We start from the raw sequence: 25,909 nt of genomic DNA on the forward strand, positions 1-25,909 counted from the left end.
AATTTTGCAACACCCTGTATAGTGAGACGTTCATGATAATTTAGAGAATGGCCAACCGCTAAATCGTAACTAAGTACTTACAACATTTTGGAATTTAATACCGAAATAAGCAGTGCGCAGCGGTGAGCACGTGGTGCTGTGTGAGTATCACGCCCCCACAGTAACCCCCCAGCAGCCTCTGACCACGCATCTGCAAATACAGTGATAAAGTACGTTACAATGGGGCTATATAATAACTAACCGCAAATTCAAAATAACATAAGGCTAGGTCAAACAGAAAGCATTACCAGCGCGCGTCAGAGAAGTTGGCTGTCAAACAAATTATAAATGATTATTTTTTAATTAAAATCTTATAAAATTGTACAATGTAATGTTTGTAATATTTGTACAACGAAGAGTTAAATAAATAATATAAATATTTTTTTTTAATTTTTATACCGTAGAAGTTTAAAACCCTGAAAACTGACGTATAGCTACTTAATTAGTTATGCTAAATCAAATCATTAGTAAGTATATAATGTCACATAATTTTGATATGATCTGATAACTTACATCAGAACTCCCAACAAATCTATCATTATGGATATTGAATACCTTCATTATTTTAATTTTTAGAACATTTGAGAAGTATTTCTCGAACATACTGAGACGCACTGACCTTACCCGTACAACTGTGTACCTACGGTCACAGTCACATCAACATTACTTCCCTGTTTGGTGTCGGTATTATGAAAATTTAACCTTTTCATTGCTCGCGTTGACAGCTCCAAACGAAGCTTCCATAATTATGTCGGTGGGTCTGGTAAAGCAGCAGTACCTACCGTACATAATGATCTTAAATACGCCATGTATGGGTATGCCTCGACGGTGGTGGGTCGTCCCCCGACGATCCTGTTGGCGGGGGGCGCGGGGGGCTCCCTCACAGTCACCATGTCCTCACAGCTCCCTGAAAACATAATTATATACCTAACTACACGTAGTCCATAATTTTTATGAGAAATTCCTGATCGCATAAAATGTATGGTTCGCATAAGGATAAAATTGTCATTCTTAAGGTAGGTAATTAATACATGCCTAATAATGTTCTTCTTCTTCTTCTTTGGATACCATCTCCTATCGGAGGTCGGCAATCATCTGGCTTATTCTTTCCTTTCCTAATAATATTGAAAAAAAAAACTCTCTTTTACTGGGGGTTGATTGTACCCTATCGGTAATAAAGAAATAACAATTCTTTTACTTTTTAAATAGACTTTGATTTAGTATACCTACCTAACTATATAAATAAAAAATTGGTAAGGTTACATTCTTTTACCTTTGAAAACTGAAGGAGCTTAGTATAAAGTACCACATATACACATAGAAAATAGATATATCCAATTTTACTCTACCGTACTTGTAACTACCGTAAATAATAATGCTTACCATGGTAAAATAGCACAGTCATAATTAGTAACTTCATACTGAAAACCATCACTTTCCTTTTTATTTCCAGTCTCAAAAGTACCTTTCTAAGTAAAAATTGCGATGGCCAAGCCATGGCCATCGCAATATTATTTATTGTAGCTTTTTTACTTGTCTACGGCAAAGCAATGTTGACGGACGTTAAAGTACAAGGTGTTGCAATAGTGGTAAATAATTATAGTAAAGGTCAAAATCTACAACTCTTAGTGTCTTGTCTATCCTTTTTAACACACTGTATTGTATGTCCTACGCTACGTAAGTTTCTAGGTATTGTACATAAGTATATAATGAACTGACACAAATACATCGTCGAATACGCCAGTAAACATAAATGACTTTACCAAGACGGTATTCGTATATTCTTCTAAGGTCTGTACAATGTCTGGAATGAAATTTAGTATGATACATTATGGTCTAGACCCTGAGAAAGAACATAGGCTACTTTTTATCCCGGAATTCCCACGGGAAAACTTTTAAAGGCGAAGCGAAGCTCGCGGGAACAGCTAGTAGTTACTTAATACAACAATGCTTTTTTACAACACCGCTGTGTAAATTTTATTTAAGGTAAACGTAGCTATTTATCCCCTTAAGACACTTACACCCATATTCCTAATCGTTTCCTCGAGATTTCCTTCACTCGACTCGAGCACTTGAGGTGAAATTTGTATGCTTAGTTCATTACTATCTCCTCGACTCGAGCGAATTCTTACTCGAGTCGAGTATTCAACTGTCATATTTCAAGGTACCTGCCGACCAACCTTGAGGCTTCCTCGACTTGTAAAATCGGTGTTTCGGCCATCTTTTTACGTTATCTATAGCTTGTTATTGTCATTACATAAACCGCTGCGCTGCCTCATTTTGCCTAACCCAGAAAAAAGGAAAGTTATTTTAAAATAATGGAAGATTTTGAAGAATTTGAGGAGTTCATTAATTATGTATATAATGATCCTTACGACTACCCAGCGCGACGTTATTTGCGGGACGCTTCAAATCCGATGGAATGCTACGATGACGTGGAATTCCAACAACGATTCCGCTTCAGGAAAGAAACAATGGTGAACACAATATTGCCGTTAACGGGCATATTACCCAATGAAAATAGCAGAGGTCTTCCCATTCCACCCATAATACAACTTCTTGTTGCTATGAGATTTTATGCAACAGGAAACTTCCAGGTGAGCTGACAAACTGATAAAGTTATTTATTATATGAGTTTTTATCATGTGCAGTTTGTCATTGCCAGTTTTTTTATATTGTTTACCTACATGTATTAGTTATTACAATCATTGCAGGTCAGGGTGTAGATGGGGGCGCAACCCGCCACTTACCCTGCAGTATTTAGGTGATACCTATGCCCCTATATTAATCTTAACCTAACATTTCAGATTGATTGTGGAGACCGCCACAAGTTGAGCCAAGCAGTGGCCTGCAAAATCATAGCCCGGGTTTCAAGAGCATTGGCGCTGCATGTGGGACAATATGTGAAATTCCCACCAGTCAATGAATTGGCTGCGAATAAAAGGAAGATGTTCCAAATTGCAGGATTCCCAGGTGCAATTGGAGCCATAGACTGCACACATATAAGCATAAAAAACCCTGACAGAGAACGTGGAGAAGTGTTCCGAAACCGGAAAGGAAATTTTTCTATCAATGTGCAATTAGTCTGTGGTCCTCAAATGGAAATATATGATGTTGTGGCACGATGGCCTGGATCTGTGCATGATTCAAGAATATTTGCCAACAGTCGCTGCTACATGATGTTTGAAGAAGGCACCATTAGTGGTATATTACTGGGAGATAGTGGTTATGCCCAAACTTCTTATATGTATACCCCAGTCATCAACCCCCGAACACAACCTGAAGAAAGGTATAATCGTGCCCATATAAGCACTAGAAATATAATAGAAAGGGTGAATGGTGTCCTAAAACGCAGATTTGCGTGTCTCTCTAGGACATTACAAAATAGACTACATAATATACCTAATATTATAGTGGCTTGTGTAGTTTTGCATAATATAAGTATTATGACAAATCAAGAATTGCCAGCAGAGCTCATAATGGCAGAGGAGATTCCTGTGGCAGTAATTCCGGATAATGAGCGTGGAAGCCTGATAAGGGCTGCATTTATTGGTAGACATTTCACTTAAATTAGGTATTGAATGTATTGTTTTAAATGTTATTATCCAATAAAACAAAGATCATTCACTCATTGACTAAATTTATTTTTCCTTATACCTAACATTATTTCTGCTTCTTCACGCTTTGCACGGCTACAGCGAAGAACTTCCTCTGCATTTTCTCTTTCTAAAACAGCCTTTTTATATAGTTCCTGTGCGGTTTTGGCTAGCCACTCTCTCTCCTCCATTTTTAGTCTGTGGAGTTCCTCTTCTCTCTCTTGAGCTCTTTGGTAATTTTCTCGCCTCAGGCCAAACTCCTCTGTACTCGTAATCACTCGAGCTCTTACATTTCTTCCTGTAACAATTTGAGAAAGTTTGTTTACAAATATTATTTATTTTGCATTGACTTAGAATGAGAACTGGGAAACATATGGGATGTCCTCAGTCCTGAAATCATTAAGCAGGTAGTGGCTGGATAAGGTAGGCTGAGAACAGCTCCTTGGGAGAGACCTATGTCCAGCAGTGAACTTAGGACTTCCCTTGGCTGATGATGATGATCCAAGCTTGTCCAGTAATATAAACAGTTGATCTGTTGTTCTTGTATCATATCTCTGACTTGTTGTCCTGACACTACTTGCTTAAAACATCTATCACAACTTATAACCTGTGTACATAACGGTACCAAAGGTATTATGATTGATTCTAATAATTTACATTTTTACCTTGATTTAGATTTCAATAATCTAATATTCGTGAACCGGGCCTGGCTGCTATACGGCTCGGACCTGGGGTGGTTTCCTCTCGAACTGAAAATAATTAAGGTTAAAATGAATGAGTACATACAAAATAATATTTATCTACTTAAATTTTAATAATAAATAGGTTTTACAAATTTATTTCCTGTATGAATATAATTTAAAAATTTTACTTAAAATTAGGTTAGTTACTTACTAAGCTATATCTTGTTATTTTTAACTTTTTATGTAATTTTATATACTGTAAATAGAGGTTGCTAGCCTAGGCAGGTACATCAGGTACATGGAATATTTTATTAGGCTCGTTACCCATTTCAGGTTGCAGGCTGCTTGCACTCTCCCTTCTTTCACGCTGGGAATCGTGCGGTGGGGGTATAAGAAATTCTGTCTCTATCTCCTCCATAGCGTCATCAGGCATTGCTGTTAAATAAAAAATAGGTTTTTATTATATACTTAAAAGGAGCGGTAGTAGCTCTGTCGGGTAAGCGCCCGCTTCTCACCCCAGACATGCGGGCCAGATGTACCAATCAGTTCTTTGAATTTAAGTACAATGTATACCATCGCTCTTACGGTGAAGGAAAACATTGTGAGGAAACCTACATATCTAGATTTAGCACATCTAGGTATGTGAACCCACCAACCCGCAGTGGACCAGCGTGGTGGGAAATGGTCCAAGCTTAGGAAGGCAGTTTAGACCTAGGGGATATGCACAAAGGTTCCACTAGAGAGCCAGGTGCAGGTGGGTGGATTTCAACAAGTCCTAAAAAATCTTCATTTCCGTGGACTTTTTTATCTTAAGGTTTTTTATATTAGAAAAACGCTTTTATTAAAGTTTTTGTTAATGTTAGTGTTCTCACTAAATGGGTAGCAGATAAGTTAAAAACTGAACGAGATACGGATGATTAAAAATTTCGTGCCACGGCGATGAAACATGCGTTCACGGCAATGAAACAAGCGTCCACGGCAATGAAACAAAGGCCCACGGCAATGAAACAAACTTCCACGGCAATGAAAGAACTCAATCCACTGCAATTTTTTTTTAATACTTTGAGGGAAACGCAAACTTAGACCGGTATGTATGGCAGAAATATTTGGATAGATATTGGAACGAAAGAAAGAACGACAGTATCTATAAAAAAATAAGAATATAGTATGGAATTCTCTAAGTAGCATTGTGGGGTCCGTATTGCGACGTATAAAACAAAATGTTTAATTTCACACTAATAACGTTCACAACATATGATAAACCTTACCTATAACATCTATATTTTCACCTATTTTTAGGTTGTGGTGCTAGAGGTTTTGATGGTGTTGTGTAATTTAACACAGATTATGTGATATGATAGAATATTTTATGAACTTTATGCTAAATCATAGTATATTTTAATTGGTAATCATAGTATATTTTAATTGGTAATCATAGTATATTTTAATTGGTATAATAATATGAAATGTACATGTTTTCATCATCAGCCTATAATCATCCAATGCTGGACACAGGCCTCTCCCAAGGAGCGCTACAACACTCGCTCCTCGGTCTTCCGAATCCAGCCACTACCGGCTACCTGCCTAAGCTTGCATATTTTGAAAGCTATGTTGGTAACCATAGTCCTCTGACGTATAACCTCTTTTCTGATACCATCCATTAGAGAAACCCCAAGCACGCTGAGTGACTTTAAATCGGTGGACCAGTCCCACCATCAGTGTCCACGTCTCTGCACCATATGTCATAACTGGCAGGGCGCAATGGTTGAAGACTGTTGGATGCGCCTTTCAGCCTTCTTGTCGAAGTTGCTTCTGCCTAGCCGAATAGTCTGCCTCAGGTAGTCATATTAGAAGCGTCCGTAGTCGAGCGGGCCTCAGTGATCGTAACTGATCGCCGAGGTTAAGCAACAACTGACACGGTCAGCCATTGGATGGGTGACCAATTTCAAGTGGTGCTTTTCTGGACGCTTCCGTGCTTCGGACGGCACGTTAAGCCGTGGGTCCCGGTTGCTGCTTCGGCAGCAGTCGTTAAGCCTAGTCAGAGGCCTTCGGGTGGCTTGAAAACATCTGACAGTCGGGTTGCCCACTTACCCGACAACTCTCTCAGCACAAGCTTACTTGTGTTGGGGTCCACCAACCCGCACTTGGCCAGCGTGGTGGACTAGGCCTAAACCCTTCCTTCATTGGAAGGAGACCCGTGCCCCAGCAGTGGGGACGTAATGGGTCGTGATGAGGTAGTCATATTATTGCACAACTTCGATAGTTGTCTCACGAAGGATAACCGGCTCCGGTTTTATGTGAACATTCTACATGACTTTTGTCTTGCCCAAGTTCATACGGAGGCCTACACGTTGCAAGCAGCATTAAGGCCACTTAGCATCCAGCTGAGCTCCTGCAGAGATGTATGTTCTATTATATTCTATTCTACTATCTGTGGGAGGTGTAAGTACCTGCACTTGGCTCTCTCAAATGGGACCTTTGTGCAATGTGCATATCCCCAAGGTCTAAGCTGCCTTTCTAAGCTTGGACTATTTCCCACCACGCTGGTCCACAGCGGGTTGGTGGGTTCACATATTATCTAGATGTGCTAAATCTATAGGTAGATATGCAGGATTCTTCATGATGTTTTCTTTCATCGTAAGAGCGATGGTATACATTGTATTTAAATTCAAAGGAACACATTGGTACATGTCAGTGCCGGAATTTGCACCCGCATTATTGGCGTGGGAAGCGGGTGCTTACCCGACTGAGCTACCACTGATCTTATTTATACATAACTTTTATTATAATTATGTTGTGATTGTTATTATTTATGTAATACTATATATTTCGTTTTTATACATCGCGATACGCATCCGTTTTAACGAACTGCAAAAAGAGGTAATTTGACTAGTCCTATAGGTAATGTCAGTGATCGGTATATTACCTGTATTACAGGTAAAAGATGGTGAAGATATGTTACTTTCCCTAATCATACATACCACGGCGATGAAAACATAAGTCACGGAAATGAATAACCTGGCCACGGAAATGAATAACCTAACCACGGCAATGAATACAAATTATTTTACAAGGCATGGCAATGAAATTTTTTTCATTGCCGTGGCTTTTTTTTCATTGCCATAGCAAATATTGGCCACGGAAGCCACGGAAATGAAAGCATGGCGATGAAAACCAAGGCATTAAATATAAATAACTAAAAAAGTATTAACTATTCGAAGAAATAAACACTTTATAAGGTAAATATTTTCAAAAAGCTTTCTTTTGAATGCTCACTCTAGAAGACTAACTTAATTTTATAGAAGTTATATCTATCCACGGCAATGAAAGAAAAATTGTCCAGTCCCCAAAAATTTTACTGATTTTCACTATAGCGCAAAAACGCGGGCACCGATGAACCTCCTTCCACGTCTAGCAGTTAGGCGACACTTGTAAGAAACGATTAGCGCACTGAGGGGGGCACCCAAGTTTATAGGTAAAACAATATCCTTGATCATGTTTAGGACACGGCGATGAACAGAAGTTCTGGGACACATGAATTTTCACTTACCGTTCGTTATATTCTTTATATATTTCAATAAAGGTATTCCGTGACAATACTTTAACTATTAATGTATCAAATGAAACTAAGTTTAACTATCAATACTCAATATGTTTTCATCAATGAAGAATAATACAAAATGTGGTTACGTGGGGACAGACACGGCAATGAAAGATTTTGAGGTTTAATATTTATTTTAAAAATATCCATTAATCGTATTAATAAAATATTTAGTGCTACACATAGATAACTATTTCACTTAACCGGAAAAAAATATTATAAAATTATAACTTGGTTTTTTAGTACCGATTTCATTGATGCCACGCAATTTTTGGCCGCGGGAAATTCACCCAGGTACTTAACACCCCCACAGAGAATAGAATATAAAAAATATACTTAAAAAGCAACTGATCCGAGGCTAGGGACTGTATTCGAGAAAATCCAATAAATCTAGGGTATTTTGTTAAAATAGGTGATTGCTTAAACTGTGTAGACAAATTCGTAATTTGGTAGTATAATTTTACAGAAAATTACCTTCATCAACATTTTGACTATTGAAGTCACTATCTATTACACCATGTAGCTCCACATCGGTACAATCTGCCAGACCTTCCTCGATCACCTCATGCGATGTAGAGGTTGAGGCTGGCATATAAGGCCCACCCCCTGTCCTGATGCGCTCACGTTTTTGGAGAGCCAACTCATGTTTTTTGCGGGTTTTTAAATTATCCCAGCACTTTTTCAGTTGGGCTTCTGTCCTCTGAAATAAGTAAAGTGGTCCATTAAACGATTAAGCATTAGATAAGTAGGGCAAAACACCCAGTAACTGACCATGTGCCAATAACTGACCACCTTCCTCTTCAACTCCAATAAATAAGAAATATAGCCAAGCAGGGCCATCTAGTGAACATCCAGTCTATTTTGTGGTTCATTGAGAGCATTACTGATACAAAAGATTTTGCCAGCCGCCAACAGATGGATAGTGAGCGATCGAAAAAGTTCAGTTGGCGTCCGAACCGAGTAAATTGCAGTTGTGACTAACGTATTTGTTAAGGTAAGTGAACTTTTTGATCGTAAAATTTACCATGAAAAAAAATTGAAATCATTGAAAGAAAAAATTATACCATATAGATTTAATTATAAAGATTACGTTTTTGATAAGATTCAGCTTGTTATTTCCCGTTTGATTGTTTTTAATGGGGTGGACAGTTACTGGACGACAAAACAGCGATTTTCCAATAACTGACCACCTATGTCAGTTATTGGGAATTTTGGTTGAAGCTGAATTTAGGCAAAATAAGAAAGTAATATAGCTCATATGTGCCATTTTCTTGTGTCAAAATCTGAGCATTCTATCTTCACTCCTTCCATTTACTGACATAGGTGGTCAGTTATTGGGTAAATTGGTGGTCAGTTACTGGTATTATTATATATGATATATTTTTACAGCTTTCAGCGAGATGAAGAAGCGCCAAGATAGCAAAAAAAGTATAGAAAAGGCAATTCCACTTGTCTGAGACAAACTAGGATCAACAAGACATTCCAAAATAATTCAGTGTGACATGCAAGCACCATTTAAAATAAAGAGAATTGAAACACAAAGTCCAAGTTTGTTCCAGATTCGGTATTAGCTGATGAGGAAGATAAAAACGCTAGTGGAGCATACTATCAGCCTAGGATAATGTGGATTCTCCAGGATAAAGACAGATGTCACCATTTTTCCTTAAAGATAATCCTTGGTGCAGTCCCTTCAAGAATGCAAGACCAGGAGACAAATGGCTTTCACCATCCCACTCTATGAAAAGATACTCAAATGCTATCTTCAGAACAGCTAAAGGAGTACCTAACCAATGCCAGCGCTTGTGAACCAGATGAAATTGGTTCCCCGAGCACAAAAGCACTTGGCGAACAAGACCTCAATGACGCTATTAATGACCCAACCCGAATATACGTTACCGACGAAACGCGCCTCCACATTTTTCCAAAGACAGGCAAAGCCACTTCAGCAAAATAGGAAAAAGAAAGCATCACTACAATGCTAGCACCCTCAGCCGGTGCACCAACACGCCCTTCAATGGCATTATGAACGGCCAGCGGATTTCAAACAGAACGGTAAAATTGGCACACAAGAAATGGGGCATTCTTCTATAAGTTGTTACCACGACCAACACCCCAGCCATTTGGAACCGATACCACAACTATCCGGAATTTACTGGCAACGCTATACTATCATTGGCAGACACATTAGTCCAGCAGCGGAAAATGCAGAAAGTTCAGCGATGTTCTGCTTTAGTGACGCCTCTTCAACGAGGCAAAGATTCCCTGTCCCCCTGGCAGAAATGACTACTCCTGTCTTTGGCCAAATACTAACTTACTTACTTACCTACGAAAGCACGTTTCAACAGCATCCTAAATATTCCAGTTGAATCCTCAACAAAGTCATTGAAATCCCGTTCGTCAAGGCATCTATCTTTGTATCCTGATAAACTAACCCCCAATATCTGATTCGGTCATAATTACAATGGCTAGCCTCAATGACTCTTTTAGCCGCACTGAAAGTCTCTGGGTGGGGTTCCAGCAATAATGAAAACCATCTGTCTCTGGTCCTATATCCTTGAAAGGACCGGCGGGGAAAGGGCCTACTTTTCCGGCGGGGAATTTATGTTTTCCCAGGCCGACAATACAATCCGCCACGATTCCTCTTCCTCATCAGTTGATACCGAATATGGAAAAGACCGTCTTTAGCGCTTGGATTCGCTATTTTATATTTAAGAAAATGCTCGTTTCTAGCACCATGAATGCTTCATGGGCCTGTCCCACTGATCCTGGCTTGTTCCGGACAAACAAAATCGCCTTTCTGTGACTTATCTGAAGGTACTACATTGGGGCCACTTAATCTCCCTGAAAGCTGTAAATTTAAAATGCGTGTTCACTATGTGCATGTGTGTTTATTCCTTTGTTTTTAGTATTTAACAAAAATGCATGAACTTGTGTTTTTAATAAATAAATGGTTGATTATTAGGATAAGATATCATTTAAATTATGCATTAATCTGATTAATTAATTTAATGCACTTTTCAGTTAAGAAACCTTGAGCAAAAGTGATGTGTCACACATTAAAAGAGACCAGACGATCGGTACTATTACATGAAGTAATCAAATATATAAATAATAATAAGATTTAATCATAATTCCATTTTTAAACCATTTTAAATTGGTGGTCAGTTACTGGCATCGAGTGTGGTCAGTTACTAGATTTTAGTGGTCAGTTACTGGGAAAATCACTACTTTTTGTTTGCAAAAATATATAAAAAAATTAGTAACTTCTACATGTTTGTTATTTACTCAGGAATGTAGCTCTGTTATTCTAGTTTCTAAAACAAAAATCGGATTTAATAAGCGATTAGAATTGAGCCCGCTACAGATAAATTACTGGAACAACTCCCTTAAGGTGGTCAGTTACTGGGTGTTTTGCCCTACGTACGTAAGTACTTATTACTTCCATGGTGAAATCATAACTATAGAAAATCCACTTAAGACAACTGATTACAGTCGTTCCCATTAAATGTACTTACCCGACAGTTGGTTTCTATTGAGTTGAATTCCTCGGTGAGGCGAGCCCACGCAGTTTTCTTTATTGCAGGGTTTCCAGCCCCTATGGTTGTTATAGAATGAATCTTAAATTTAATTATTAGTTCCTGGAGGCAAAATTTTTCACTTTCAGAAAATATTTGGCGACCAGACACATGTCACTCCAAACTTCTCCAAAGTAGTAAGCGTAAATGAAGTTAAATCTCAAAAATATTCTTAAAAAAACCCTTGAGAAACCGTAAACTTAATGAAACTTTAGAAATAAACGGACGAAATGTTTTTTTTTTTCAAATTATACAGAGTATATTTGACATAAATTTTGACAATTAAGTAAATCCGAACCACAGAACATCGAATTATAGACAAATACTACCAACTTATACAAATAAAATTCCTCGAATTGGTGACGTCACACCTCGACTCAAACTCACTGGAGTTTGCTCAAATTTATGATTAAGAATACCGATTTCGAGGAAGTTTTGGAGTATCCCTCAAGGGCTCCTCGATTGAGTCTGAGTGGAGTGAGAGTCGAGGAAACGATTTAGAATATGGGTGTTAGCTTTGCAAGTGGACTCTCTCTCTCTCTCTCTCAGCCTTCTGTAGTCCACTGTTGGACATAGGCCTCTCCTAACGATCGCCACCCCAAACGGTCACCCGCCATCTGCATCCAGCGGCTTCCCGCTACCTTCCGCAGATCATCAGACCAACGGGTTGGGGGGCGACCGACACGCCGTTTGCCGACACGGGGTCTCCACTCCAGAACCTTTCTACTCCAGCGGTCGTCGGCTCTGCGGGCTACGTGGCCAGCCCATTGCCACTTCAGCGTGCTAATCCTTTTGGCTATGTCGGTAACTTTAGTTCTCCTGCGGATTTCTTCATTACGAATCCTATCTCGCAGGGACACGCCTAACATAGCCCTTTCCATAGCACGTTGAGCAACTCTGAGCTTGTGGATAAGCCCTTTGGTGAAGCACCACGTCTCGGCTCCGTAAGTCATCACTGGCAACACGCACTGATTGAAAACGTTTGTTTTCAGACACTGAGGTATGTTTTCAGTGAAGATGTGTCGTAATTTCCCGAACGCTGCCCATCCGAGTTGGATTCTACGAGCTACCTCTTTATCGAAGTTGGATTTACCTAATCGGATCACTTGTCCTAGGTAGGGATACTGATCGACAACTTCGATGGTGACACCTCCTACAGTTACGGGCGATGATGAAACATGTTCGTTCGACATGACCTTTGTCTTGTCCATGTTCATTTTCAGCCCAACTTGTTTAGAGGCATCATTGAGGTCTGTGAGCATTTCGCCTAACTCCTCCAGCGTTTCCGCCATAATAACTATGTCATCAGCAAATCGTAGATGAGAGATATATTCGCCATTGACGTTAATGCCCAGTCTTTTCCACTCTACAAGCTTAAAAACATCTTCCAGTGCACAGGTGAACAGTTTCGGAGAAATAACATCTCCCTGTCTCACGCCCCTTTGCAACTGGATCGGTTTTGTGCTATGTTCGTGTAATCGAACTGACATTGTGGCAGCATTGTACATACATCTCAACACCTCGATATAGCGATAGTCTATATGGCACCGCTGAAGGGATTGAAGCATCGCCCAGAGCTCAATAGAATCAAAGGCTTTCTCATAGTCCACAAACGCTAGACATAAAGGTAGATTATACTCCTCGGTCTTCTGTATAACCTGCCGAAGCGTGTGTATATGATCTATGGTACTATAGCCTTTTCGGAACCCGGCTTGTTCGGGTGGCTGGAAGTCGTCGAGTCTTTGCTCGAGACGATTCGTAATAACTCTCGAAAACAGCTTGTACACATGGCTCAGAAGTGCAATGGGTCTATAATTCTTCAATAGGGCTTTGTTGCCTTTCTTGAAGAACAAAGTCACTACACTTCTGCTCCATGCCTCCGGGCTTGTGCCTTCGAGTATGACGGAATTAAACAGCCTCCGAAGTGCTATTAAAATCGGTCTACCGCCGGCTTTCAGAAGTTCTGTCGTTATTCCATCATCTCCCGGAGCTTTGTTGTTTTTTAGCTGTTTGAGAGCTATACTAATCTCGTCTAGACTGACGTCCGGAATATCTTCGGTATAGTGTCGGGTGAGTGGCGCTCGGCTGTCGTGAGCACCGCTGGTAATAGGGTTTTGTGTTGTGGTGTATAACTGTCCGTAGAATCTCTCAATTTCTCCCAGAATTTCGGGCACTGATGAAACGGTGTTGCCAGTGTCGGTCTTCAGTTGGGTCAACAGAGTCTGCCGAACAGGTCGATCTCTAGCAAAGACTTTGGAGCCCTTGTTTTGCTCTATTGCGTCTTGAATGCGCTTGCAATTGTAGCGTCTCATATCGCAACGTCTTGCTTTGGCGATCTGTCTGTTTAGACGTCTGTATTCGACCATATCAACTGAAGACTGCAACCTCATTTCTCTCCGTTCTCTTATGAGACTCAGAGTCCCATCTGAGAGTTTTTGAGGTCCTCGGTTGGTTCTGGACGAAAAATATTTCGATCCTACCTCTCGGAGGTAGGAAGTGGACTCTAGGACACAACAAATATTATTATGTAAAACGTTTCGCATATAATATACCTACCACTCCGAGAAAATCCTATATTTATGTATAATAAGAAAAAAAAAATTATAAACGGAAATGCAAAACTTACATGAGTATTTGCCTAAAAAGCCACTTTTTAAACATAAATTTATAAAAAAATTTGTTTACTTATTGTGTTTAAATTTAGACATTAAAACTATCATCGGTAGCTACTTACTTAAAAAAATAATGAGATATTGGAACACATTATCCAAATTGACGTTGCGAAGGCGAGTAGCATCAAACTGGTGACGTCAGCTGCCACGGCGGTGTTGTGACTGTTCTTGTGCACAACCACAACCTGGTTTTGACTTACCTGGAATGGATCAATGAATGCACCCCACCAGCCAGGAGTTACCCTGTATCACGGAAATCGCCGCGCCTACTGGGGGGCGCTCAGTGGAAAGTTTAAAATTATAATGTAAATCGAGGGTATCAGCTCCTACTTACGTACCTAATTTCATCAAATTTGCTCACCATACTTAGGTTTGTACCTACTTAAAAACTTTCGCGTTTATAATTTTACGTATAAGGTAGGTATAGGTATGATAACAAAAATATTTTCTTCTTCGTCATAAAGAACAGTTAAGTGAAGAAACTCTTTAAGGGGGGGCATTCTCAGCCGTGGGGTGCAAGAGTGCAGTACAGCAGGGCACTGGCCCAAGGCTCTATTCTATTTCTATATTTCATTAAACTACTTACAGTGTTGTTGATCCAGTTGGTGTAGCTAGAGACGCGTGTGAACACTTGAGGGTAGAAGGAATCGTCGCATGTCATCGAAAATGAGGTCACCCCCACCACCACCTCGTTGTACACCAGGGGACCACCGGAGTCACCCGTACAAATACCGGCTCCTGTGTGGTCAAACTCTTATTGTTAGCCGAGCTAGGTATGACGAGTCTGGGAAATACCCAACGTGTGTGGACACAAACTTTCTCACAAACACTCATGAATCCTGTGACTTCGAAGCGGGTCGGTTTTTCATGAAACCTCAAACGCACTCGATAAAACTCGTCAAACGTACCTCCAACATCAAGCAGCGCCGCGCAGAGCATGGAGTCTGCGGTTGGAGCCCCCCACCGCGCGCCGCAGGTGTCTCGGTCCACCGTGCGCAGCCCCACGTGCCGCAGGCCGAGGGGGTTTGACTTGATGCATTTCATCTACGGGGTATTACAGTAGTGGTATAGGAAGCCGACAGAAATGACTCAGGGGCTCATTGGGGTATCATGCATGCCAAACATGGGGTTAATATCAGTTTATTATAAAATAAGATATTAGGTCATTATTTACCTATAGATGCCGATAAAATCCGCAAGGTGAAGTGTTTGATACTCACATCAGTTTGTCCCCACCTGACAGCTACCACAGACGCGTTGTCCGGGACCACATACCCCCCCGGGGGGATGACGGCTGGCTGCACCGAGCTGCTCCGGTAGTTGCTCATACTGGTCGGCAGCACCAACACTGCCACGTCGTTGTCTTTACTCTTCGAATATTTGTAGTCCTCGTGTCCACGGTCTTGGACGTCTCCTTGGACGTCGAATCCACCTACAATGATCGCGGAGGCTCAGAGTATGCGTACTCTGAGCCTCCGCGATCATTGTAGGTGGATCCGACGCAAATGACAACTTCAGATGCCCTCAAGATGGTAGTGCCAGTAACAGCTGTAGTGTCATTGATTATTCTGGAAAGATTTTATGGTATGGTGTAAAGTACCGCATGACTTGACACTGCAGTGGCAAAGGGTTCACACCTGTAACACAATTCACATCGGGTTCTCTTTTGGACTGACTATTTCGATATTTAAAATAGTAAATATATGCGCTACACGGTGGCTTAGGCCGTTTCTCCACCACAGCCGTCACCATCCGTGACGCTCCGTCAGCGAGAACGACATGAAGGATGACGGCGCTCGGACACTTCATGGCCATGTTAAATGATATCACAAAATTGGCGACGTCATCACCTTCCGGTAACGGCGGTGGTGGAGGAACAGCCTTAGAGCCGGGACAACTTCCTTTGGACCGCGTCCACGACGCCAGCGTACAGTACGTACGCCTCCACCATAAAGGAAATTATATTAACTATTATAGCTCCGCCGCTGGCGTCTTCGTCGCCAATTTTAGTACCTACCTCCTTATCAAACGCTTTCAAACGGATGTTACGAATTTTATCTAATGGTTGCGCTAGTTCTGCGTATAATAGCGCCTTAAAGGCGCAGCGAAGCTCTTGGGGGCAGCTTGTAAATTAATGAAAGGGAAATATAGTGAGACGTTCATGATAATTTAGAGAATGGCCAACCGCTAAATCGTAACTAAGTACTTACAACATTTTGGAATTTAATACCGAAATAAGCAGTGTGCAGCGGTGAGCACGTGGTGCTGTGTGAGTATCAAGCCCCCGCAGGCACCCCCCAGCAGCCTCTGACCACGCATCTGCAAATACACATCAGTAAATACATAAAGTACGTTACAATGAGGGCTATATAATAACTAACCGCAAATTCAAAATAACATAAGGCTACGTCAAACAGAAAGCATTACCAGCGCGCGTCAGAGCGCTAACATGACGCCGAGCTATGACGCCAAGATAAAGATAAAAAATAAAAAATCTTTATTCGGTGTCTAGCACCACACATCAAAAAATAGTAAGTAATAACATAAGTACACAAAAAAATAAAATAAAAAACGAAAATTAAAAGTGAATCAAACAAAAGAACATTAAGGCCCTGTTCCACAATGTCTGGTTAGTGGCTACTTGTGAGATAAAATACATGCTGTCACTGTCAAAAATATAATAACAGAGAGTGACAGCTTGTATTTAATCTCACAAGTAGCCACTAACCAGACATTGTGGAACAGGGCCTAAGAATAATTAAAAAATATAATGGTGTCCAGCACCGAAAAGGCCCGTAAGTAACGCATCCTGGTTTGACAAAAAGAAAGGTAACTTCATAATTTTAATTTTTAGAACTTACCTCCTAATTTAACTAAAGTTTTGGGGCCTTACCATCGAAACAGAAATACATGGTAGACGTTGGCTGTCAAACAAATTATAAATGATTATTTTTTAATTAAAATCTTATAAAATTGTACAATGTAATGTTTGTAATATTTGTACAACGAAGAGTTAAATAAATAAAATATTTTTTTTTTTATTATTATACCGTGGAAGTTTAAAACCCTGAAAACTGACGTATCTTCTTAATAAGTTATAGTTAATCAAATCATTAGTAAGTAATGTCACATAATTTTGATATGATCTGATAACTTACATCAGAACTCCCAACAAATAACTATCATTATGGATATTGAATACCTTCATTATTTTAATTTTTAGAACATTTGAGAAGTATTTCTCGAACATACTGAGACGCACTGACCTTACCCGTACAACTGTGTACCTACGGTCACAGTCACATCAACATCACTTCCCTGTTTGGTGTCGGTAGGTATTATGAAAATTTAAACTTTTCATTGCTCGCGTTGACAGCTTCCATAAATATGTCGGTGGGTCTGGCAAAGCAGCAGTACCATATAAAATGATCGGAAATACGCCATGTAAGGGTATCTCCTGACGGTGGTGGGTTGTCCCCCGACGATCCTGTTGGCGGGGGGTGCGGGGAGCGCGGGGGGCTCCCTCACAGTCACCTTGTCCTCACAGCTCCCTGAAAACATAATTATAACCATAATTATATACCTACCTACACGTAGTCCATATTTTTTATGAGAAATTCCTGATCGCATAAAATGTATGGATCGCATAAGGATAAAATTTATATTCTTAAGGCAGGTAAGATAGACAATAATGTTGAAAAAAAATCTCACTCTTTTACTGGGGGTTGACTACAAAGAAAAAGCAATTCTTCTACTTTTTAAATAGACATTGATTAAGTAACATTCTTTTGCCTCAGAAAATTGAAGATGCTTCGTATAAAGTACCACATATTCACATAGATATTATGTAGATATTTACCCAATTGTACTCTACCATACTTAACTACCGTAAATAATAAAGCTTACCATAGTAAAATAGCACAGTCATAATTAGTAACTTCATACTGAAAACTATCACTTTCCTGTTTATTACCTGTCAAAAAGTAAGTAAAAATTGCGATGGCCAAGCCATGGCCATCGCAATTTTATTTATTGTAGCTTTTTTACTTGTCTACGGTGAAGCAATGAGGACGGATATATAAAAGTACAAGGTGTTGCAATAGTGGTAAATAATTATAGTAAAGGTGAAAATCTACAACTCTTTGTGTCTTGTCTATCCTTTTTAACACACTGCATTGCATGTCATACGCTACGTAAGTTCCTAGGTATTGTACATACTGACCTGACATAGATACAGCGTCGAATGCGCCAGTGAAGTGACACACCATCTTGTTCTTATATTGTTAATCTAAGGTATGTAGAGTAGAACATGGGAAATGTTGTTAAATTTTATATTATAATATAGTTAAGTACCTAGTTACTGAACAATGTTTTTTACAACACCGCCGTGTAATTTTAATCGCTAGGTACCTTTAGTTTTGCAAGAGAACTCTAGGGCACAACAAATGTGTAAAAGGTTTCGTATATTTCTACATACGTCTTTTTTATAAACTTTATTCGTACCTACATAGTTTTAATGTACCAAATGGGGCCAAGGAAAGATATAAAAAATCATAAGTTGTTAAAAATACATTTAATTTCAATATAAGACAAAATTTCGAAGTCATCAACATCATTAAGTTAAACTACCTCACAAAAGTTGCACGGAATGAGTCTGAGTCACCCCTCTTCAGGTAACTACATTATCTACATATACCACTCCGGCAACATCCTATATGTATAATAGGAAAAAAACCATATGAACCATAATAAATTTATAAAATTATGTTAAATTACAAAACTTTAAATTATTTAATTAAACTGTTTTCAAGAGGATGGACACAAATCTATGGAAGCTGGGACCAGCACCAATAGAAATGAGTGAAACGTCGTTGAAAAGGTTTTTTTTTTGCAGAATATGAATAAGAGAAGCGACTCCTGATTTACTGTCCAATTAGAATAATCATACCTTGAAAGTGGTTATATTTTATTTCTGTAATTTTCATGTTTTTGTTATTTTTTGCCATTCATTTTTTAATTTTTATTATTACAAATGATCATCATTCATTTTAATATTATTATATTTTATTATATCAATAAAATAAACCTGTTGAAAGTAATATCTCCCATTTTAAAAATACGTGTTCACGTGTATTACGCCCTAACTGTCATCAGGAGAGAGAGTGCAATGTCTATGAAAAATACTTGCTTCCGACGAATTTATTTCAAAATGGACCACTTATAAATACGGATTTGACGTAAAATATTTTTTTGCTAACTTGAAAAGAGCTATCCAACGATGTGTGACTCATCTTTATTGGTCCCAAAACGCCCATCCTCTTTTTAACACTAAAACTATAGCTCGACAACTTCGTGCGCGACCCTCCTTGCGGGGTGACAGACGCGGAGGGGACGAGGTACCCAAGACGACAGCGGGTAGCATGAGAGGTAGTGGGGAAGGGCAACGCGTGCACTGCACGTCATTATTACGGCAGTCTCGGCCGAGCAGTCGAGACGGCCACATGTGTAAAATCTGTCATAATCTGAGTTCGACGCACATGAGACCACTGATCCTGAGACCATTAGTCTTAGGATGAGTGTTGAGGCCGGAGCCTCCACAATCGTTGGAATATTTAGGTACCTTTTTAAAAATTTAATTATATTATAATTAGGTACCTATCTATAATTCGTCAACAAAATAACGTTAAAAATAACAAATCGTATAATTTCTCAAATTAAGGGGCTTCTTGTAGAACAGCGTACCGGATCAGTCCTGCTACGCGGCTGCGGCGCAGTCAGATACGAAAAAGTAAACAACAAAGACGAAGAGTCCATATGACAGTGCGTCAGTTGTCAGTTCTTGTAACTAGGAAAGCAACCAAAATTGAAGGTGGAAGATGATAATCTTTTTCATTAAAGAAAATGGAAGTCACTGATGATTCTGGTGAAATCGAAGTTTTGGAACACTCTAGTACATTATACTTCAAAGTAGGTATATTTTTTTTTGTTTTTGTTTTAGATTTATAATTGAAGTTAATGAAAACGATGATGAAGATGGGGATGACGACGACCATGAACAAGTTCAAACAGAGAGTGAACATAAAAGTGACATAGAAATTGTTTTATAAAATAAAACACTTTTTCATACATACTTAAATAAATTCAAATTGGTAGATATTCTGAAGGTAGACATCCTAATTTTAATGCTGTCAAACTATAAATTTTAAGCTAAATATGACATTAACGGGAACACTCATAGAATCAAATTTTACTTACTCTTACATTACGTCAGAAATAGTTACAAGCTATCGCGAGATTAATCCGGGCACACTTTTCTACGTGTGTAGCATGTCGTGCTACCTCGCCCCCGCCACGTCTCTCACCCCGCAAGGAGGGTCGCGCACGAAGTTGTCAAGCTATATCATCTTACTTAAAAAAAAAATCAGATTTCGGAAAACAATATCCAAATTGACGTTGCGAAGGCGAGTAGCATCAGACTGGTGACGTCAGCTGCCACGGCGGTGTTGTGACTGTTCTTGTGCACAGCCACAACCTGGTTTTGACTAACCTGGAAAGTTTTAAATTATAATGTAAATCGAGGGTATCATCTTCCTACTGTACTTACCTACCTAATTTCATCAAATTTGCTCACCATACTGAGGTCTTGTTCGTCATAAAGAAATGTTAAGAGAAGAAACTATTTAAGGGGGGGCATTCTCAGCCGTGGGGTGCAAGGGAGCAGTACAGGGAGGCACCGGCCCAAGGTTCTATTCTATTTCTATATTTCATTATACTACTTACAGTGTTGTTGATCCAGTTGGTGTAGCTAGAGACGCGCATGAACACATGAGGGTAGAAGGAATCATCGCATGTCTTAACAAACGCGGCCACCCCCACCACCACCCCGTTGTACACCAGGGGACCACCTGAGTCACCCATACAAACACCGGCTCCTGTAAGGCACAAACTCTTATTGTTAGAGGAGCTATGGCGGCTTGACGAGTCTGGAAAATACCCAACATGTGTGGACACAAACTTTCTCACAAACACTCATGAATCCCGTGACTTCGAAGCGGGTCGGTTTTTCATGAAACCTCAAACGCACTCGATAAAACTCGTCAAACGTACCTCCAACATCAAGCAGCGCCGCGCAGAGCCTGGAGTCTGGGGCCCGAGCCCCCCACCGCGCGGCGCAGGTGTCTCGGTCCACCGTGCGCAGCCCCACGTGCCGCAGGCCGAGGGGAGTTGATTCGATGCAGTTCATCTACGGGTTGTTACAGTAGTGGTAAAGGAAGCCGACAGAAATTGAGGTATCATGCCAGACATGGGAATTAATATATCCGTTTATTATTAAATAAGATATTAGGTCATTATTTACCTATAGATGCCGATAAAATCCGGAAGGTGAAGTGCTAGATACTCACATCAGTCTGTCCCCACCCGACAGCTACCACAGACGCGTTGTCCGGGACCACATACCCCCCCGGGGGGATGACGGCTGGCTGCACCGAGCTGCTCTTGTAGTTGCTCACACTGGTCGGCAGCACCAACACTGCCACGTCGTTGTCGTAACTCTTCAAATATTTGTAGTCCTCGTGGACCACAGTCTTGGACGTCGCATGCTTTGAGCCTCCGCGGTCATTGTAGGTGGATCCGACGCGAATGACAACTTTAGATGCCCTCAAGATGGTAGTGCCAGTAACAGCTGTAGTGTCTTTGATTTTTCTGGAAAGATTTTATAGGTATGGTAAAGTACCTAGATCATTCACAGCATGACTTGATACTGCAGTGGCGAAGGGTCCATACAACACTATATCCATCGGTTTCTCTATTGGATCGACTAATTTGATATTTAATATTATAATATGCACCATCCCTGTTGCTGACGCCCCGTCAACGAGGACGACATGAATGATGGCGGCGCTTGAGACGCAGTCATGGGCATGTTAAGAGGGAAGTATACCTTGGCAATCCTAGCTAAATAGGAATTATATTTGAAAACATTTGCTATCGCTTGTGCACTAGAGATGCCCGATTTTATGGCTTCAATCGATGTTTTGGATCATAACGGATCGTAACTCTGTGAATCGATTCTCTAGCTGAATCGTATCGCTATTTTCATGGTTGCATTTAAAATAAAAATAAAAAACTTTATAAAAACACTAGATACTGGATAGGGATGAAAATTAAGTGAAACTTTGGCAGCACAATCGAGTGTATTGTATCTGACTTAACCTGACCAATCAACTTATTGGGGAACAAAATGGTGAACGAACCAATACCAAAATCAATAAGAGCTGGGTACTTTCATTTTACGGTGATACGATTTTTTCATACGATCTTCTCTGTATACCCTATCTGCCTGAAGATCGCATTCCAATGAATCGATTCAAAAAATCGGTAGATCGGGCATGCCTATTGTGCACTCATTCCCTCATCCACTCGGGCACGGGTGCGATTAGAAAACAGTTTTCACCAAGGACCTATCAACAAATCTCTTTGATTTTGATGTCGATCGCTTCTGCATAATTATAGGTATGTAGGTTTCGTTTTTTTTTTATGTACGGTGGCCTGCGCCTAAAAGTATACAGGCGGAGTTTTTAAAATAACGATCTTAAGCTCACATGGTGTTCAAGCACATCCACATAAACACCACTGCTACACACATCACACACAACACGTCCCCGGATTTATAACAGATGAAGCTGGTCCCTTCATCATCAGGGATCGATTTTAAAAACTCCGCCTGTATACTTTTAGGCGCAGGCCACCGTACCTACGGTTTATGTTCAAAAACGGATTGATTAGACACAGTTTTGATCACAAAAATTACGTTACTTGAGGTTTGAGGTGCCTATAAGTTTGAATCTATATAGCAAATAGGTTCATAGTAATTATTGTGTCATTAAACACACACACACACTCACGCCTTGTACTAATGTACTCCCTTGCGGGGTAGGCAGAGGTGCATTGCTGCATCCACTTTTCGCCAGAGTGTTATGTTAGTCCCAATGTAATAGGGGGCGGGCCTATTGTCATTTTACGGGCTTGTGTCATTATCATTCTAAAAATCTTGGAGATTTGATAATATTAAGAAATAGAAAAAAACCTTTTTTTGTTTTATAGGTAGGTACTTCCCTCTTTAAATGATGTTACAAAATAAAATACTCTATTGTGGAGAATTACGTACAAGTCTCCACTATAGAGTAAATCGTACTAATATTACAAAGGCGAAACATTGTGAGTACGTGGGTGTATGTTTGTTACTTCTACACGTCAAAACGGCTGAACCGGTTGTAATGAAATTCGGTAGTTATTGAGTTAGCTGACAGCCTGGATTAACACATAGGCTACTTTTAATAGCGGAAGTCCTACGGGAAACTTTTTAAGGCGAAGCGAAGCTTTTTGGGGATAGCTTGTGAATCAATGAAAGGGAAATATAGTGAGGCGTTCATGATAATTTCGAGAATGGCCGACCGCTAAATCGAAACTACAACATTTTGTTTTTATTACTGGAATAAGCAGTGCGCAGCGGTGAGCACGTGGTGCTGTGTGAGTATCACGCCCCCGCAGTCCTTGAACCATTTCTGTCTGATCTGCAAAAACAGCTATTAGTTAAGTATGTAGGTTAGGATGAGGACAGAGTGTTGCAAAAAGGGTATACCTACTAAGCCGAAACCTACGTGTGCAGCATGTTGTAAACTAAGAAAATTTTGTTGGTCACGTGACTTTTTACTATGGTTTTCTTTTTTGCGGATTTTTTTTGTATTCTGCTTTCATTTTCGGCTTAGATAAAACATGCTGCACATGTATGTTTCGGCTTAGTATACTTCCTCTTTTTGCAACACCCTGTATAACTAGCGCCACAAATTGAAAATGAGAGGTACTTAACTTCATTTTAGAAGTTTTGGGCCCTTACCATGAAAACATAGACACATGCTACACCGACAAACGCCGTATAATACTCGTAACTGTATCAAATTTTGATTTACACACCTACTTACTTAAGAAAGGTTTTTTTTAATAGTTTTAAAGACGTTAAAAACTGAACTCTAATAATTATAATAAAAATCGCTACTTAACGTCACATATTAGAAGGAATGTGATAAGTTACATCAGAACCAAAAACTTGCATTATGGATATTGGGTACCTCCATCAAGTTAATTTAATAAGAACCAAAGTTTTACTGGGACAGACTGAGACACATTGACCCTACCCGTAAAACTGTGTACAACTCAGCATAACATGTTCTAAGCAGAAATCCAGCTACCGTACCAACACCGCACATTATCAGGTGAAGGTAAAAAAATATACTTAAGAGGAGAGTATACCTTCGCGATTCTAGCGAAATAGGTATTTAGGAAAATATTTGTTATCACTTGCGCTCTCATACCCCGGGCACGGGTGCGATAGAGATGCACTGCAGCACGCGACTGACAATAGGTACTTTTCTTAATGAAATTCTGGTTTCGGGAGAAAACGTTTTACACTACCTAAATATCAACGAATCTTTTAGATTTTGGTGTCAATCGCTTCAGCATAATATATTCTAGGTTCATAGGTTTCGCTTTTAAAAAAAAAAAACATTGTTATTGTTCAACCAACGGCTTGATTCAACACACAAAAATTACGTTATTTGAGGTGCCTATAAGTTTGAATCTATAAAAAAATTCGAAAAAAGTAAAAGCTATAAACCTAGTTATTCCTTGTGTCAATCACATATTAAAAAATCATGGAGATTGGATAATATTTAGAGGTAGTAAAACGTTTTCTCTTTTTGTATGGACGAGCAAGTGCTATACTCTCCTCTTAATCTAGTTAACTAAAATCAAAATATACTTACCTATTTATTAAAAAAAAAACATGGTAGGTACTACATTATACCTACACACCTAAATATCTATTTAACATAGATAGTATGCTTACCTTTACATATTTTGCAAGTGGTAGCTCTGCAGGTCGGTATCGGTAGTGTATCGTATTCAGGCATAGTCATAGTCCTAATTTTCTCACGACCCGAAGGCGTGAGGCCTCGTTTAGGGCTAGAAATCTTGGGCATTGTTCAATATAATGCCCGTCTTTACAACTTGGACACTGATTATTGCTGGTATAAGGTTTAGGTTTTACCCTTGAAGCCTTCCTCGCGGAGTTCATATGGGCGTCACTGGGTCCATTAGGCTGGCCAGGGTCAAGCGACTCCAGATGGTCTGCTTGGTCCCTCAGAAATTTCCGGAAATTCTGTAATGTAGGCAATTCACCAGAGTCAATTCTAGAGGTCCGGTTGGCTATTTTGATCCATTTACCTTGCAATGTTTATCTAGTTTCTGGTTTAGAAAAAAGATTACCAACATATCCAAGTTATCGGATGAAATATCCAGTGATCTTATTTTTTTTATTTATTTTTATTTTTATTTTATTTATTAACAGAAATCCACAGCATCTTAATTAACATAGTTTGCTAACATTGTTTATAAATAAGGCCATTAATGGATTTTACTATGTTAACTTAATATATAGTAATTTATTAGAACTAGAACTTAAACTAGGTAATTATTCAGGTTACAAAAGCAGACATGTTTTGTGTGTGTGTTCGTGTGTGTGTGTTCGTGTGTGTGTGTGTGTGTGTGTGTGTGTGTGTGTGTGTGTGTGTGTGTGTGTGTGTGTGTGTGTGTGTGTGTGTGTGTGTGTGTGTGTGTGTGTGTGTGTGTGTGTGTGTGTGTGTGTGTGTGTGTGAGTGTGTGTGTGTCATTATTAATAAAAGTG

The 25,909-nt window shown here is 39.7% G+C and overlaps 3 protein-coding genes across 7 annotated transcripts in view; 2 read left to right on the forward strand and 1 right to left on the reverse strand.

Annotated features, from left to right (window-relative positions):
• Nucleotides 1–25,909, forward strand: part of LOC119691823 (trypsin CFT-1-like) — a 238,995-nt gene that overhangs the window by 174,251 nt on the left and 38,835 nt on the right. The window lies entirely within an intron of this gene.
• LOC125490743 (trypsin CFT-1-like) overlaps nt 102–25,909 on the reverse strand; it is a 38,036-nt gene continuing 12,228 nt past the window's right edge. The window contains exons 3-9 of one of the 3 annotated variants that reach the window (XR_007267886.1): nt 25,274–25,384; nt 23,659–23,741; nt 21,570–21,870; nt 15,075–15,210; nt 14,753–14,904; nt 822–946; nt 102–190 (exon numbers count right to left, since the gene is read on the reverse strand). Coding sequence is in view for 2 of the 3 variants with exons in the window: in XM_048630993.1 (XP_048486950.1) it covers nt 20,588–20,713; nt 20,947–21,098; nt 21,274–21,409; nt 21,570–21,870; nt 23,659–23,741; nt 25,274–25,384 (909 nt within the window). In the remaining variant the exon portion in view is untranslated. Of the gene's footprint in view, nt 191–587; nt 947–14,752; nt 14,905–15,074; nt 15,211–20,481; nt 20,714–20,946; nt 21,099–21,273; nt 21,410–21,569; nt 21,871–23,658; nt 23,742–25,273; nt 25,385–25,909 lie in introns of those variants that run through there. The other 2 variants (XM_048630994.1, XM_048630993.1) reach the window with 2 other exon arrangements.
• Nucleotides 2,101–3,894, forward strand: LOC125490744 (putative nuclease HARBI1). The gene is made up of 2 exons (XM_048630995.1): nt 2,101–2,636; nt 2,847–3,894. Exons 1-2 carry the CDS (start codon nt 2,358–2,360, stop codon nt 3,606–3,608), a joined length of 1,041 nt encoding a protein of 346 aa, XP_048486952.1. The 5' UTR covers nt 2,101–2,357; the 3' UTR covers nt 3,609–3,894.

Source organism: Plutella xylostella, chromosome 27 (assembly GCF_932276165.1).
Source record: "Plutella xylostella chromosome 27, ilPluXylo3.1, whole genome shotgun sequence".
Taxonomy (NCBI): domain Eukaryota; kingdom Metazoa; phylum Arthropoda; class Insecta; order Lepidoptera; family Plutellidae; genus Plutella; species Plutella xylostella.